The sequence below is a fragment of the Polypterus senegalus genome, chromosome 5 (assembly GCF_016835505.1).
Source record: "Polypterus senegalus isolate Bchr_013 chromosome 5, ASM1683550v1, whole genome shotgun sequence".
Classification (NCBI taxonomy): Eukaryota; Metazoa; Chordata; class Cladistia; order Polypteriformes; family Polypteridae; genus Polypterus; species Polypterus senegalus.
Genome location: NC_053158.1, coordinates 163,678,435 through 163,694,595, shown reverse-complemented (window position 1 = coordinate 163,694,595; position 16,161 = coordinate 163,678,435). Strand labels below are relative to the sequence as shown.

At 37.9% G+C, this 16,161-nt stretch overlaps 1 protein-coding gene across 5 annotated transcripts in view; it reads right to left on the bottom strand.

Moving 5' to 3' along the window:
• The window catches only part of pard3aa (par-3 family cell polarity regulator alpha, a), a 900,153-nt gene that overhangs the window by 34,130 nt on the left and 849,862 nt on the right, over positions 1 to 16,161 (bottom strand). For 4 of the 5 annotated variants that reach the window (XM_039753567.1, XM_039753563.1, XM_039753566.1 and 1 more), the window contains one exon: positions 7,267 to 7,387. In XM_039753567.1, the coding sequence (XP_039609501.1) occupies positions 7,267 to 7,387 (121 nt within the window). The remainder of the gene's footprint in view (positions 1 to 7,266; positions 7,388 to 16,161) is intronic. The other variant, XM_039753564.1, reaches the window with a different exon arrangement.

Sequence of the window (16,161 nt, the reverse complement as noted above, 5' to 3'; positions counted from 1 at the left end):
CTTAAATATAGTACAATCAAGATCAACAAAGAGAAAAATTCTTTAAAAAATAATAATTACTGGAAGAGTGCATTAAATAGAATTAGACTAACATGTGAACAAAGATTTATTTCCTTTTACTGGGTACCTTAAAATCCAGTAATCTATAAAGATTATCTCTAGGATAATTTAGCCTACAAAGAGCGAGCTGCAAAACATCACTTTTGACAGCTTTTTATTGCTATACAAATTTCTAATTTCAAAATGTCTATGAAAACCATGTTACACTGTGGATACATAAAAGGACAAGGACAGCCACAACAACCAGAGGGTCTAATTTAATTTGATTGATGTGAACAAGCCCAAGGAATTGACAGCACACACTACCCGTATCACCACAATGCTCCCAAACACAAATATCTCTTATATTTCAATGGCCTCTATTATAAGCTGCTTCAATGTTACAAGTAAGGGGCAACATTATTAAAAATAATTGACATTAAGCTGCTTGCCAACCTAATGCATTTATATTTAGTGCCCAAGACTTGAGAGTTTAGTTCGTTTCAAGTAATACTCTACGTACTAGGTGGACTGGTGGCTCTGAGGCTAGGGATCTGCACTGGCAATCGGAAGGTTGCTGGTGGAAATCCCGTAAGAAATGTCAAAAGGGACTCTGCTCTGTTGGGCCCTTCGGTAAGACCCTTACCATGCAATTGCTGAGTGCTTTGAGTGGTGAGAAAAGTGCTATATAAATGCAAAGAATTATTATTATTATTATTATTATTATACTGTAATGTGTTACGAATACAGACTTACAAGGTAAGTAAATAAACATTCTTTTTCACAATTGAAAAATAACAATGATAATTTAATAGAGAAATGATGTAGGAGTCTGTATATCTGAGAAATCTCTGTTAAAAAGACAATCAGAAAACCTGGCTATTCAGTGCGAATGACAGAGTTAGAAAAATACATATTTATGGTCAGGCCAGTCATATCTTTTAAAGTAAATATTAGAAGTGAAGAGTGGGGCACTTTTTTCTGGTAAGCAGATTATAAAAATACTAGCCGAGCCCGCCGTAGTATGCGGCAGTGTAAGAATAGGAATGGAAAACAGTGAGAAAGGAATTCAGAAATGAAGAAGAAATAAATACTTCTTGAAAGACGCAGGTGTGAATAGGTGTGTTTTGGTGGTGATGACAGATAATTAGTCAAAAGATCTAACTCTAGAAAAAGCCACGTACAACTGACCGTGGCTGAAGACTGGTTGTTAGAATTATTATGAAGAGTAAACAGCATGTGGGATATCAGGTCTATGCTCTGGTCTTTGGGTATCCGACAGTGCATGTAGAATTTCCGGCCAAGCAGGATTACATGTGATTTGTGTACAAGTGATAAATAAATGAGGCTTTCCGAATTTAAGTACTATGGCCATGGCATCTTGCTAGTTTTGTTGTATGTATCTTGGACCTCCTGGAAATATGGATGGTAATATGATCATTTTGCCTACACGTACGTTGTTATTTTCAGCGTTTTCTTGCAGTGCGTCTGACACTTTGTATTGTTCAACGCGCAAATCTTGTTGATCTAATCTGAGATAGTTGAGACGCACGGCCTCTGTTTTAACATACGCATCTACAACGTACTGTCGGAATTGTTCGCTGCTGGAGTGTACAATACTAAATATATTCCTCATTGCTAATATGTACGCATAAAATTGGCATTCTTCGCTTGGCGGTTCTTTTATCGGGAACATGTTGTAAATCTTTATGCCAGGCAATGTCTCCGTAAGGGAATAAAAGTGGGTAAACCTTAGGATTGCAATTCATATTGAGCCTGGAAATCTGTTTACAGGAGTTGCTTATGGGACAGATGCAAATGTCCCTTTCGGCAGGCGGTTTGCCATTTTCTCCGATAAAAATCGCTGCAACATTTGTGTGACAAGTCGGGCATTATAGCGTTGTAAATTCTGTCTAGGGTTTTCCCCGAAAAGCTTTTGTACAGCTGCTGTTGGATTGGACTGAGTGATTTAAGCGTACTGCAGATACTTGGCGAGAAATGCCGGTTTTGAGGGTGGACGCAGGAGGAGAGTTAGAGTTGGCGGGCGGGGCTCTGTCTTATTTGCGCTCACTGTTGTGCGTGCCCTTAGTGAATTATATATGTAGATTAGGATAAATCTACAAACACAAAAATAGAATATAACATTCAAATAAAACAATCTCAGTTCTGCTTAATAATTCAGGATTGCTGGGACCAAATAAGATATCTTAAGCCTACCCCAGTCACTTTAGTACTGTGTACACAACTAAAAAAGCTTAGGATATAAAAAACACTTGCTGACTAGGAGATGATGCAGATGCCTCAGAGCACAAGAGTCCTGCGTTCAGGTCTCATCCAGCACACCATAGGTAATCCAGACTGTTTTCCCATGATGTTTAGATTCTAGTCTTTGCACACATACTCCCACCCAGGTCCAATTTGGAAACTAAAGCTGATATCACATTTTGCAGTTTGTTGTTGTGGGGACTGACAGACTTGCTGACTGTAATTGCTTATCTCGTTATTGGACTAAACAAAAGAAAATTGCAGGGTGTGTCACATTTACTGACAGAGTGACGATCTTTCAGCACAGTTGAGCTTGCCCCTTTTTGTGGCAGCCAATAATGTGCTGCATAAAAGATTAAAAGGTATGGCGAGCTCAGCTGCAATCTCAGCCCTTTATTCGTTGTTTCCATTCTGTAGTGATGTGGGAAACAGAAAATGTCAGACAAGAAAGCTTCTCTTCTGTTTGCATGGTCCAAAACTCCCATGTGCCTTATTCCATGTCATTTCATTATATGCACTGAACTTCTTGATGAGCATTCAATGGTTGTTAGCTCTCATGCAGAGCCCGTCCTTGCAAGTAAAGAAAAAATAAAATTTGGAAAAGTTCCGCCGAGTGCCTCTGACTCTAAAACTATGTAAAAGAAGGCTACGACTGAAAATTACTGAAAGGGTTGTGTAATGTGACATGGGCTTAAAATGTGTTTCTTTGGGAATATTTTAGGAAAATAAGAGTACCTGGAGGAAGATCCATGCAGGCTTTGTGGAGACCACGCAAATTCCACAGATATAACATCTGAATATGGAAACTGAACTCAAGACACTAGATCACAAGCCACCCTGCCACACCTCCATACTATATGTGTTAAACAAAACTGAACTGCACTGATCTGTTAACAACAATAATGACATTTTGTCTTATGAGTTGGTGAATCCCAAGGTAGAAGCATGCAGGTCAGAATATTGAATCCAGCACAATTTTACCAAGACAGTGTCAATATAAAGCCCTACACTTAATTTCTAAAATATATGTGGTGAGCCAGTAAAGGTGACTGAGAGGACAGACTTTCATTTTAAGAGAAGTAGGATGAAAAAGCTGAAAACTTTCTTATAATGCGGACTTCACTTCCAATAGATAGATATTTTTAATTAAAAAAAAAAAAAGTTCTTCATCTGCTAAAGCAGCTTATCTACTTGGTTGGTGAAAGTGTCTCTCAGCCAGTGGTTATCAGACATGGCCAGTTTTGTGATGAGTTGTGCTTATAGAGTGGACTTTAAGTTCAGACTCCTAATCTACCTTCTTTCATTTCTTCCCCTTCAGGATTCAGGAAAATTCACAAATCATTAAAAGTAAACTCACTCTACAAATAACCTCTTATATAAATGACATTTAAATTAAATATTTTGCTTCACTAGTGGGTAACTGGAACGTTAACTGATGGCTGAATAAAAAAAGCAGGTATGTTGTGAATGGTTTATTGCAATTTATTTAATTTGGTTCACTGGTTAATATTGATGCGTCAAAGCTCTAGAGCTCGTAACTAAATGGTTAAATGGTGTAGTTGATACTGAACTGTCATGAAAACCCCAATCAGGTAACAGTAAAACAAGCAAATTCCATGCAGACAGTGGCCAGGCTAGCATTCATATCTAGGGCTATAGAGCTCAGACTGAAGCACTATTCGCGATACCAGTCTAATTTCAGAAAAAGAAAAAAAAAGGTTTTGTTAAAATTGTTTTACATTACACAGTGGTTGAACTTCCATGTTAATAAATGCATAATTTGGTCCTTGAGTTGTAAACTTAACAGTGGGTTATTAAATTGTCAAATTTCTGCCACTATTTATGTATGCACTGCAAATAATATTTTTGAATTTACTCTAACCCTAACCTTGCTCCTAATTGAGCTTTACTTGGTACAGCTTATCAGCAGTTTGACCATGAGAGGAATTCTTCTTTTTTTTCCCCAAGGTGTGATAGCCCAACCTTTCCCCATGCAAGGACAGTTGTTACATGGGTACTGTATAAAAGCATCTGTGTCTTCAGAACTGAAGGCTGGTGGTCTCTCTGTAACTGGTGCACAGGTTGGGCTTTATCACAAAAGGTGCAATGCAAAATGGATTTGTCAAAATGTAGCAGAGCACCAGAATAAAGCACTAAGACAAACTGGAAACAGCTCCTCTGTCACAGTATAACATACACCAGGAGGAACAATGAATAATCATAACTGCATGTTAACTGAATTAAGAAAAAGCCAAACCCAAACCAAATTTACACGCCCATAAAACACTGTTAATCAGTTAAACCCTGAGGTTCAGAGATAATCACTTAGTGTTTTAGAGAAAAGGGTCAGCGTTTTGACCTGCAATTTAGGAAATAGTTCTATTCCATAAGGTAATTAGACTGTCATCCTTAAAATTCCCTTCCCACTCACTGCAGGAAACCAAATGACAGGCCTCGATGTCTGCTTTGAGCTGTTATAAAACAAATATACACACCAGTTTGAACTTTAACCTTCAGTAGTTTAGTTCCCAGCAAATGAAAGGTTCAGACACTTCCTTATGTTCACAAACACAAACTCCTCAGTGCATTTGAAGTTCTTTCCTCGCTTAGCCAAACAGAAGAGGATACTTTAAACTATTACTTATTTTTAGAATCACACAAAGTGACATATTTTAAATCGAGAGAAATATCGAAAATGCCATACAGAAGTATTAGAGTCTTGTTACTCCAAAAGCTAATTTTGGTAAGACTTGAGTCACAGTTCTCTGTGGGTGCCTGTTTGTATGAGAAAAACAAAACATATGTCTGAACACACTGATAATCTACTTGTGATTTATAGGCTACTATACTATTCTAAAGATTTATATTTAACATATGGAGGAATACAGACACAGACTGCTGTCCTTTCCAGGGTGGACCCTTCCCTTGCACCTTGCTGTTTGGATAAGTAGGTTTTAGGGTGTCATATGTAAAAAAAAAAAGTGGAAGTTGGCTTCAAAGTCCCAAGTTCAAACTCCAGTCTCAACAATGTCTGTTTGGAGTTAGTACATTCTCTCAGTGTTCAACTGGGGTTTCTCTGATGTCCCAAAGAGAAGGCTATTTTGACAGATTGGACTTACATGAGAAAACGTGGGTGTGAATGTGACAAGTAATGGACTGCTGTTATGGATCAGGCTTTCACCACATGCTGTTTGGGGGGAATCTCAACTTACCAGAGTCTTGTACCACAACAGGACAATTTGGATGAATGTATGTGCAAAAAGAAACAAACGTGCAAGGATGTAGACAACGCAGTCTATATATGAGCTCATCATATTACTTTTTTCACAAAGTCAGTCAAGTTCACCACAATTTTGTAAAGATCATCTTTTAATTCAATGTTTGTCACTAAAATAACCAATGCTGTTACCCTTGAGCAGTTCAGTTACACTTAAACATGAATGACAAAGTGCATAAATACTGGGGGGAACCTGAGGGCCTTACTTTAAACTGAAATCCACCCATTGATCTAAACCAACATTCTGGTAGCAGTGGGTACAAAGCAGATCGCCATCCTAGAATGGGTGCCTACCTAATGGAAAATCAACTAATTGATTGAAAAAAGCTGCATGGACTCCTCCTCTGACTGGTTAGACACTGTAGCTCGTTTGTTTCCATTTTATGCACCTCATCTTCTTGTGGCAGACATCTGGGCCAACAAGATTTTGGCTAAGAAATATTAAAGAAGTAATTTCAGTTTCATATTCTTTTGGACTTTTTTTTATAAATGTGAACTCACCTCAAAAACTTTGTAAAAAAACAGGATTCTACTAATAGCTGGGCATATTGGTATTCTGGTTATAAAACGTTTCATTCTTCAAAGTAAATTAAGACTGAAGAAGGGCAAAGGTAGGTTTACTGTTTAAATAAGCAAGCCTTAAAAGAGTCTGATCAGACTGTCCTAAGTCTTATTCAATCAAAGCACCCTGGGCTAAATGGGAAGTGACCTGGTTATGAAGACAATTAAAAGCTTTTTATTCATTTGCTTTTGTCAATTTCATGAGCTTTTATTTAAATAAGGATTTTTTTAAACATTTTACATTCCATCAGTCCAAACCAGGTCTAACGTTAGCACACTTAATTTCAAACCCACTTAATCGAATTCATGGTTACAGGGGGTTGAAGTGCATCTCAGCAGCGCAAGGCACAAGGCAGGAAACAGTCCTGGACAGAGCATCAGTCCACCTCAAGGCCCATGCACTCAAGCACGCTCACACGTGTACACACGGGTCAAATTCTACACTAATCAATGATATAGAATAATAATAGCAAAAAATTTGGGTAATAAACAGCCATTTTAAAAAGATAGTAAAAATGTTTTATAGATACTGTTTTTATAATCCTACATTAACCTCTAAGGACAAGTCAGTACTTTTCCATTTGCAACACCATAGAGCTTAGGATAGTGAGTTATGTGCCTTCAGCGATTCAAAAGAGCAACACTTCTGAGAGACATCAAAGAGGGTTCAGTATCAGCAGGATCTCTTCAAACTCTGTGCCAAAAAGGATTGAGCTACACGATACTGGATTTGACAAGTGTGTTAAAAAACTGCAGCTTGATTGAGTAAATACATAGGAGAAACTAATCTACTGTATCAGCACATCAGATACTGGAATTAAACATGGCCTTATTCTCAAAGAGAAAGTCTAGATCAGAGCTGGAGAAGTGTGCCAGTACCATCCTAGCAATGGAAAGTGACAGGCAGATAGACACATATAACAATACATCAAGCGAGGTGGTGATGGACCACAGATGGAGTTGTGAAAGAGGTTAGAGGTTAAACTGTTAGAGGGTTACAGAACTGCGTTTCAAGCTGCATAGAGGATTTAAGGTCAGCGTTTGAAGCAGCAGCTGCTGGGGGGCAGAAGGCAAGAGTTGAGCAGCTCTGGCACTCCACTTGGACAAGCAAACTGTGCACTCACCCATGGCTGCTCAAAACTGTAGGTGCGTCTGCGTTCTTCCACATCATCATCCTGCTTGGCTTGCTGGAACTCCTGACGCAACCGCTGTATCCGGTCGTGGTTGCTGGGAGCAAGCCTGCTGCTAAGGACAGAAGGGAATGCATTAGAATCAATAGCCCTATTTTTGTTAAATGTCCACTTTGATACAGTTTCATTAAAACCATTACTATGAACAAAATAGCATTATTCTGAACATTTTATAACACCAGAAAGTAAAAGGCATTATACAGGAAATACGTTATTATCATTGATCAATGTTCTTTTCTGATGGCTCATTTACTGCATTAAAAACATTTTATAGCTTTACTGAATTCTGCACAAAGGCATTAATAGCCAAGTGGAAAAACAAAACTGTCTTCCATAATATACAGGAAAAGATGTAAAAACATATATGATGCTTTATTTATTCTAGCCATTTAATTAAATGCATACATATACTTATTTACAGAAAATTGTCTTCTCTATGTCATCTTGATATACTGTATAGGTTTCATTTTAACTTTACATATGATAAAAATACAACAAAGGTGTAAGGAGACTTCAATCCCATACTCTGCTATTTAGGAAATTACTTTTGAAAATCCAATTACACTTAATTCAATACATTGTCAATAGTGGTCAATATATGCCCTCTAGTTTTTCTCATTTACAAGCATGGTTCCAATTCAATTAAAAAAAAATCTTTATTGTAGATGAGATGATGGCACATTTCAGTGAAGGGTCGGACTCCATTGAAAAAGTAAATCACAAAGGACAAAAAAAGTGTGACCCCTTACACACCATCATCGTATATCCAAAAGAAGCTTCAGTATCTGCAAATAACATGACACCATAGAGAAACCAGCTCATAAAACATACTGGGAACTCTAGAAGGTGCAGACAGTATAGAAGTTAAACAGATCTGGGTGCAAGCCACATACGCAGCTCCAACTTGCTTGACACAGTTGACCAGAACGGACTGCTGAAATAGCTCGTCTGAATTAGAAAAATGTAGATGTAAAATGTTATATAACAATGTCTCGATCAAATCTGTCAGAATGAAATGAGGTATCCAGATGAAATGCTTGCTCCTTCCAAGTTTTTGAATTGGCTCTGTGGGTTTAAACCACTACTCACTCTTATTCACTCAGTCTTACTGATCAAAACAACCACTGCCACTTCCCTCCCATTCCTCTCTCATGAATATTAAATTGCCCAGGATCAGTTTTTGTACCCTTTTTTGCTTGAAAATCAAACTGCTCATTTCCCTCTTTTTCAACTGCTCGTTAAAGCGATAGCCCTTCCTATACGTAACTCACTAGCAGTTTACAAAATACATGTAAAGGACTCTACAATATCCATATGTGCATAAATATAACCGACTATAATTGGCTTAAATATTATTTTCAAGACACAGCCCATCAAGAATCCATGAAACATTCCACGTATTTTTCATTTAAGCCAAGAATCTTGCCAATTTTTTTTGCTGCCAAATTTTCTTTAATTGCTCTCTTTGATATTATGAAGCTATGACAGCATCTGTACAATTCTGTCTCGAACTGAAAGATGTGGATTAACACCAAAGTAACTGCAAAATGGAGGTTAATATTCAACTCCTCCTAACACCAGCTGGGAGAATTTTTTCTTTATTTTGAACCATTTCTACCTTCCAAAATATGCATTTGTAATGGGATTTTCAGGAAATAAGTACATTTTATCAAAAAACAATGCTCACCTGCATACATTTTCCAAGCAACCATACTACTTGCACTTCGGAACAGGTAATGCACCTGAAGCTAGGCATGTTTGGGCCTTGCCAGTACTTGAATTTGAGACCAACAAGGAAAGGCTGGATTGCTGCTGGAAGACGTGTTTGAGAGGTCATCAGGAGGCACTCACCCTGTGGTTTCTGTGTGGATCCTAAATGTCCCAATCCAGTGATAGAGACACTGCGCTGTAAAAACAGCCACTGTTGTTCAGACGAGATATAAAACTGAGGTCTTGACTATCTATCATAAATGATCCATGAAAAGGTTTCGGTGTACCCTAATATCCTGGCTAAACTGCTCATCACGGCCTGGTCATTCTGACCTGCTAATTATCCCCTGTCTCTATATGTCTCTCTTCCTCACTTCTTCACCTCAGAACAGCTAATCTGGCACAAGAACGGCTAACGTTACATCATCCAAGTGGATGCTACACAATGGTGGCAGTTCAAGTGGTTCCCGACTGTCTATATAAACCTCTTTGAGTAGATTAGAAAAGGCTATATGAATGTAATTAATTATTATTACATATATTATTATATCTCTCTATTATAAAAAAAAAAATCTTGGCAGGGAGACGAGACATGATCTTCTCGGAAGACAATTTGACGTCCTGCGAGAGACACTTTAATGTCACATGAGACAAGGCACTGAGACAGGCTTTTAAATGATCGACACACAGCACGACAAGCAGAACACGCACCTCGGCAGCAGCAGCACAAAGCCAGTAGCTGTTCCGTTCGGTTCTCCTTAGCGTGCGTTCAGCTCCTCCCCTTCACAATGCAAGTGGGAGAGACGCGAAGTAGCAGGAGTGTATCGTGCCAGCTATGGGGGGGTTGAGTGAGGCGATCGAGACCTGATCATCTCGGAGAGACACTTTGACGACATGCGAGACTAGACATTACAACCTTAGGAAGCAAAACCCATGCGAAGGTGACTTTTGCACATCACACCTTACTTACAAACAGTTTTAAACAAGTTAACAGACATCTAACCAGCTTGCCAGCAGATGATCTGAGCGTATCTCCTTAGCGTGCGTTCAGCCCTACAATTTCATAATGCATATGTAACAATTCCCATGAAAATAACAATCTCTTTAAATTGTTTATCCGGTAAACCAAACACAGGGGTGGGTGAGAACGAGAAGGGGGCAGAGCCCCCTAGTAATATTATGTTGATAGATAGATAGATAGATAGATAGATAGATAGATAGATAGATAGATAGATAGATAGATACTTTATTAATCCCAAGGGGAAATTCACATACTCCGGCAGCAGTTATACTGATACAAAAAAACAATATTAAATTAAATAGTAATAAAAATGCATTTAAAAGCAGACAATGTAATGTTAGCATTTACTCCCCCGGGTGGAATTGAAGAGTCGCATGACTCTAGTCACACTGGTTTGAGGCCACTCATGGTGTTGAGTAAAATTATTTTGCTCACTCTCCTTGAAAACCAGAGGTTACTCAGGCTCATTTCTCATTCTAGTTTTAATGATAGCAGCATAGCCAAACAATCATTTGTTCTATAATTGAGTGTCACTCTATCAGAAGTTGTGAAATAAGGAGTTTTGAAAAGAGACAGACAAAAAGTATGTTCTAAATAAATGCAAAGGATTGGTCAATTAACAATTCATAATGAACATCAATTGTTTCCATTTTCAACTTACAAGGCAAATTAATGTTTTTTTTTCCTGAGTTAAGAAGTAAAATCAGGTTTATGAAGGTGCTCATACAATACTGTCAACAAAGATTTTAGATCCCTGAAGGGTGACTCTGTTGAACACCACCTATGAGAGTAGTTTGAGCCTGAGCCTGATGCATTGCATTCATTCATTTTGTGAACCTGTTTGTTCCCATCAAGGAGCCAGAGTGCAACCCAGGAGGATATGGAATGCAACAAAATGGAAGGTGCCAGTCTAATGTAAGGTATGTTTACTCACTCAAAAATTTGTATAGAACAAGCAATGACCCTTTACTACAGACCAATTTTTGAAAGTGTTTTGGCAATCTTCATCACCTTGTAGTATATAAATACCTTTACCAAAATCATGAAGCAGCTAGAGGGAATGGTAGACCCTGCTTTTTAAATCAGTGTATACCATCTTCCTACTGTTTCACTCCAGACTGAAAAGTAAAACCCTAATCAATACTGTATTCTGGATTAGGCATAGCAAGACTAAAAACAGCACTATTCCATATGAGTACTTGTGCACGAGCTATACGAATCACCGGCTTTACATTTTCAACTTAAGATTCTAGTGCACTGCTTTGATATGGGCTGTTGAGAATGACTACCTGCTTTGTTTCTAAAACTCTTAGATTACTATAATATAGCATTATCAAACCTGCTTAAATCGATTCAGGGTCATGTGAGGGCCAGAGCCTACCATTGAACACAACACACATCATTCATCACAGGGCACGCTCATGCACATCCGCATAGGCCAATCAGGAATATGACCAACTAACCAAGCATACGTGTTTTTGGGGATGATGACAGAAAAACCAAGCAGACAGGGAAATCAGACAGACAGACAGACAGATAGATAGATAGATAGATAGATAGATAGATACTTTATTAATCCCAAGGGGAAATTCACATAATCCAGCAGTGACATACTGATTTAAAAAAAAAAAAAATTAAAGAGTAATAAAAATTCAGGCAAAAACAGACAATACCTTTGAATAATGTTAACGTTTACTCCCATGGGTGGAATTGAAGGGTCACATAGTGTAGGGGAGGAACAATCTCCTCAGCCTGTCAGTGGAGCAGGACGGTGACAGCAGTCTGTCATTGAAGCTGCTCCTCTGCCTGGAGATGATCCTGTTCAGTGGATTCTCCACGATTGACAGGAGCCTGCTCAGTGCCCGTCGCTCTGCCACAGATGTTAAATTGTTCGAGCACCAAAAATACAATAAAAGCAGGCACAAAAAACTAAACCTAGGATGCTGAATCCTTGAGGCAGCATCCTGTACTCTTGTATTGAGGCTTTATTTTTTTCAAACCTCACTGAATCAAAATCCATGCAATTGACATTATGATGAAAATGTAAGTACAACTTCCAAAGGCAACTCCCCACTGCACAGTCAGAAATACATACTGACATGTTAATAACGTTCTTGTATTTACAGTTAAAAATAAAATGGTGTTCTTGTTTACAAAAAAAATAAAGCTCATGTGATCAGGTATTCTGAGATTTGCGCTAAATATTGATATTAATATAATTGATGTTTAGGTTCAGTACATATTATAATTTTTTTGCCTTAAAAGTTACTACATAATACAGCGAGATGAAAGGCTCAGAAGATCACCTTCCACCAACCATCACCCCTTTGTTGCATGCTGGTAGAAGTCAATTTCCATATTTTAAACATACACTGCTATATAAAACAGCATTTGTGGCCCATAACAATTTCATACACTAATTGATTAAGTGACATAGCAGTGATGCAAGTTTAAGAAGTAAGCAAATAATGTGAGAGAACACAAAGGTTACTTATTCCAAAAGTTTTCTGTTTAAAATTGTCTTCATAGATTACTGGCAGATTTGATAAGGAATGGATCTGTATTGTAAATACTATTTTGATGTTTAATCGAGGGTAAAGTTATTATTGTCTATGCATCTGCATAAAAAAAGCTTATGCTTGCAACATTTTTTCCCTAAAATGTATTCTAATTAGATTTTTCTAAGCTATGCCAAGTATAATGCGCAAAGAACATTTTTCTTTTCTTTTGAAGGGACTCAAGAAAATGCTATAATGCTATTAATAAATTATAGTCAGGACTGAAGCATGTGGTCTTATAACTGAGTGCCCGACTTGGCTTTCTAGCTGTATCTATGTAGCGTGCACATGGTATATTTCGTAACAGATGGGCCGTATTTCTGTGTGGCCCTTGCTGTTTTATTTCTAGAACATCAGCTGGTTGCCAATCAGAAGCAGGTGCTGGTATTAAATTTAAAGGCAGGGCTGTCCCCAAGCATGGAGGCACCACTGGACCTGAAAGACGTATATAAAAGCAGTTACATGCCCTCCATAAATTTCTACTGCTGCCAATAAGGAGCATTTTCATTAGTGCAACCAAAAAGAGAACCACAATGCCTCTTGATGATTTAGGCTTGTGCCCTGCACAGATGTAATCACTTCGAACAAAGAAAGAAGAGGGCTGGGCTTGGCCATCAAGAAATCAGGAAGGAAAAAAGCTGTTTTAAAAACTTGGTGGCTCTTTATTATGGTAATAAATCAAGATCCAATACAGGATTCACTCTTTCATTCTGTCCAGAACAATGCTAAATTAAATGTGATTTCTGCACATCTCCAGGGAAATAAAAAGACATCCTGAGCCTTTTAAAGTAACATAGCTAATTCTTTTTATTAGATGTGACCACCCAGGTCAGCATGTGGGTGCAAGGTTTTTCTATATCTATATGTTCTAGTTCTGATTAACAAAAACACCCTCACTCATTTTTCACCTAAATACAATAAAAGACAAATCAGACTAACTGGTGAGACATGGAGTACTCCAGATACTGCAGCTAGACTAAGCACCTTGAACATTGGAAAGGTGCTATATAAATAAAACATATTACTATATGTGTAGGTCTGGTCACTATGCTGAAATAAAAAAAAATACATACAGGTGTATATATATATATATATATATATATATATATATATATATATATATATATATATACATATATACACACACACACACAGTAATCCCTCGCTATATCACGCTTCGACTTTCCCGGCTTCACTCCATCGCGGATTTTAAATGTAAGCATATCTAAATATATATCACAGATTTTTCACTGGTTCACACATTTCTGCGGACAATGGGTCTTTTAATTTAAAGTACATGCTTCCTCAGTTTGTTTGCCCAGTTGATTTCATACAAGGGACGCTATTGGCGGATGGCTTAGAAGCTACTTAATCAGAGCATGTATTACATATTAACTAAAACTCCTCAGTGATATAAGATATGCTTCCCGCGCGGTGCTTGATTGTTTGCTTTTCTCTCTCTCTCACCCTCTCTGACATTCTCTGCGCCTGACAGAGGGGGTGTGAACAGAGGGGCTGTTTGCCTAGAGAATACGGACGCTCCCCTACAAAATGCCGCTTTATCACGTGCTTTGGCATACTTAAAAGCACGTATTGATTTTTTGATTGTTTGCTTTTCTTATCTCACGCTCTATCTCTCTGACATTTTCTGCTCCTGACGGTGCTCCTTTGAAGAGAAGATATGTTTGCATTCTTTTAATTGTGAGAAAGAACTGCCATCTCTGTCTTGTGATGGAGCACAGTTTAAACTTTTGACTAAAGGGTGTTATTTCATGTCTAGAGGGCTCTAATAATGTTAACAGTGTGGGAGAGTTTATAAGGGCTTAAAATTTATAAAAATAACCATAGAAACATATGGTTTCTACGTCGCGGATTTTCACCTATTGCGGGGGGTTCTGGAACAAAACCCCCACGATCGAGGAGAGATTACTGTATATAGTGTATATATAAATATATATATATATATATATATATATATATATATATATATATAGTGACTCTAAAATCTGTGCAGAAATTATCATCTAAGTGCATCTTTTGAGCCTGTGACTAAAGGACCTATGGTACTCTAACCAAACCTCTTCAGTCTTGGGCAGAGAAGGCTATGTAGGGACCTAATGTTTCAAATTTTTAAATGCATTGATAGAACTAAGCCAGGAGAATTATTTTAGTCATTGAATCATATACTTGATAACAGCAATGGAAATTGAGGAGATGTGCATTTCAGACTTACCCTAGAAGTACTTCTACACAAAAAGGGTTAGGAGAAACCGGAGTCAAACACTAAGTCTCATAGCTGACAACTTCTAAAAAGTATTCGGTTGAAATTTTGTGTCAATTCAGATATTAGCTAACTAACCCTGATTGGTTGGCTGAATGCTCTCCTCTTATCTGTCCAAATTCTAATTATCATGAGAAATCCAAATAGTGTCCCTTCATGCAGCAGCAGGTTCTGTTTAATGTCCAAAGGATATCCAAGTACATTACAGATTGAAGCATGGATAGTCTGACTGAATTATTCAGCTGTGAACTGCTTGGCCAGAGATTAAATCAGAGGTGAATTTAAGATCTCCCCATTGTTCTCCTATAAGAGCTACAACATCAACTTGAGTAATAGCATTTAGCATAGATATACACGATAACTTATTTATATATGGTCACACATGTGCGATTAGGAGGCAGCTAAAGGGTTTAAGTAACGGTAATACTATGCCAGACCAGGGAGTGGCAGAGTGTGCTGACTGTCTCTCTTAGTCTCTTACAGACCATTCTTGGGAAATCCCATCTGTTTCTGGCACCACTGATGACATCACTTTCCAGCACCATTGATCATGTCACTTCTGGTTCCGGCGCCCCTGATGCCACTTCCGGTCTTGAAGATGTCACTTCCGGTTCTGGCCTGGATGACTTCATTTCCTCTCTCAACCTTGAAAACCGTCATCTTACCGCCTCTTGATCAGTTCTGTTTTGGACTCTGTCTTGTAAATATCTCAACCTTTTTTCAAACCTTTTGCAGCCAGGCACAAAGTTACATATGTTTTTATGTGAAATTACATCTTTTTTTAATAAGTTCCTACATCTAGTTGAAGCAAAAGATTTAATATTTGCACAGACTCAACAATTTGCTGCAGATTTTTTTAACATAAATCCAGTCATCAAATAAGCACACTGCACAGTGCAGAGCAGCAAAACACCACACAAAAACACGTGAGCTTCATTTTGACAACCTTCTCTGCACTGATGCATTCTAAATTGCAGATGTTACTGCTACATTCATAGGCCTAAAAACACTCACTTCCACAATGATTTGACTTACTGTAATTTAGTGGAAAGCAAAATGAGACACAATGGGTGTAACACGTTTATTCTAGTTCCTCTATGGACATTCCCTTCTTTTTGACGCTCCCCCTACTCTACTGGCATTTTAATGACAAAGAACATACTGAAAGTTCTGTACTTTTCAAATTGAGGTTATTTCTTCACTAACATGGTATATACATTTGCCATGAGAAACTGTGTTCTAAATGTAAGCGTTTTCTA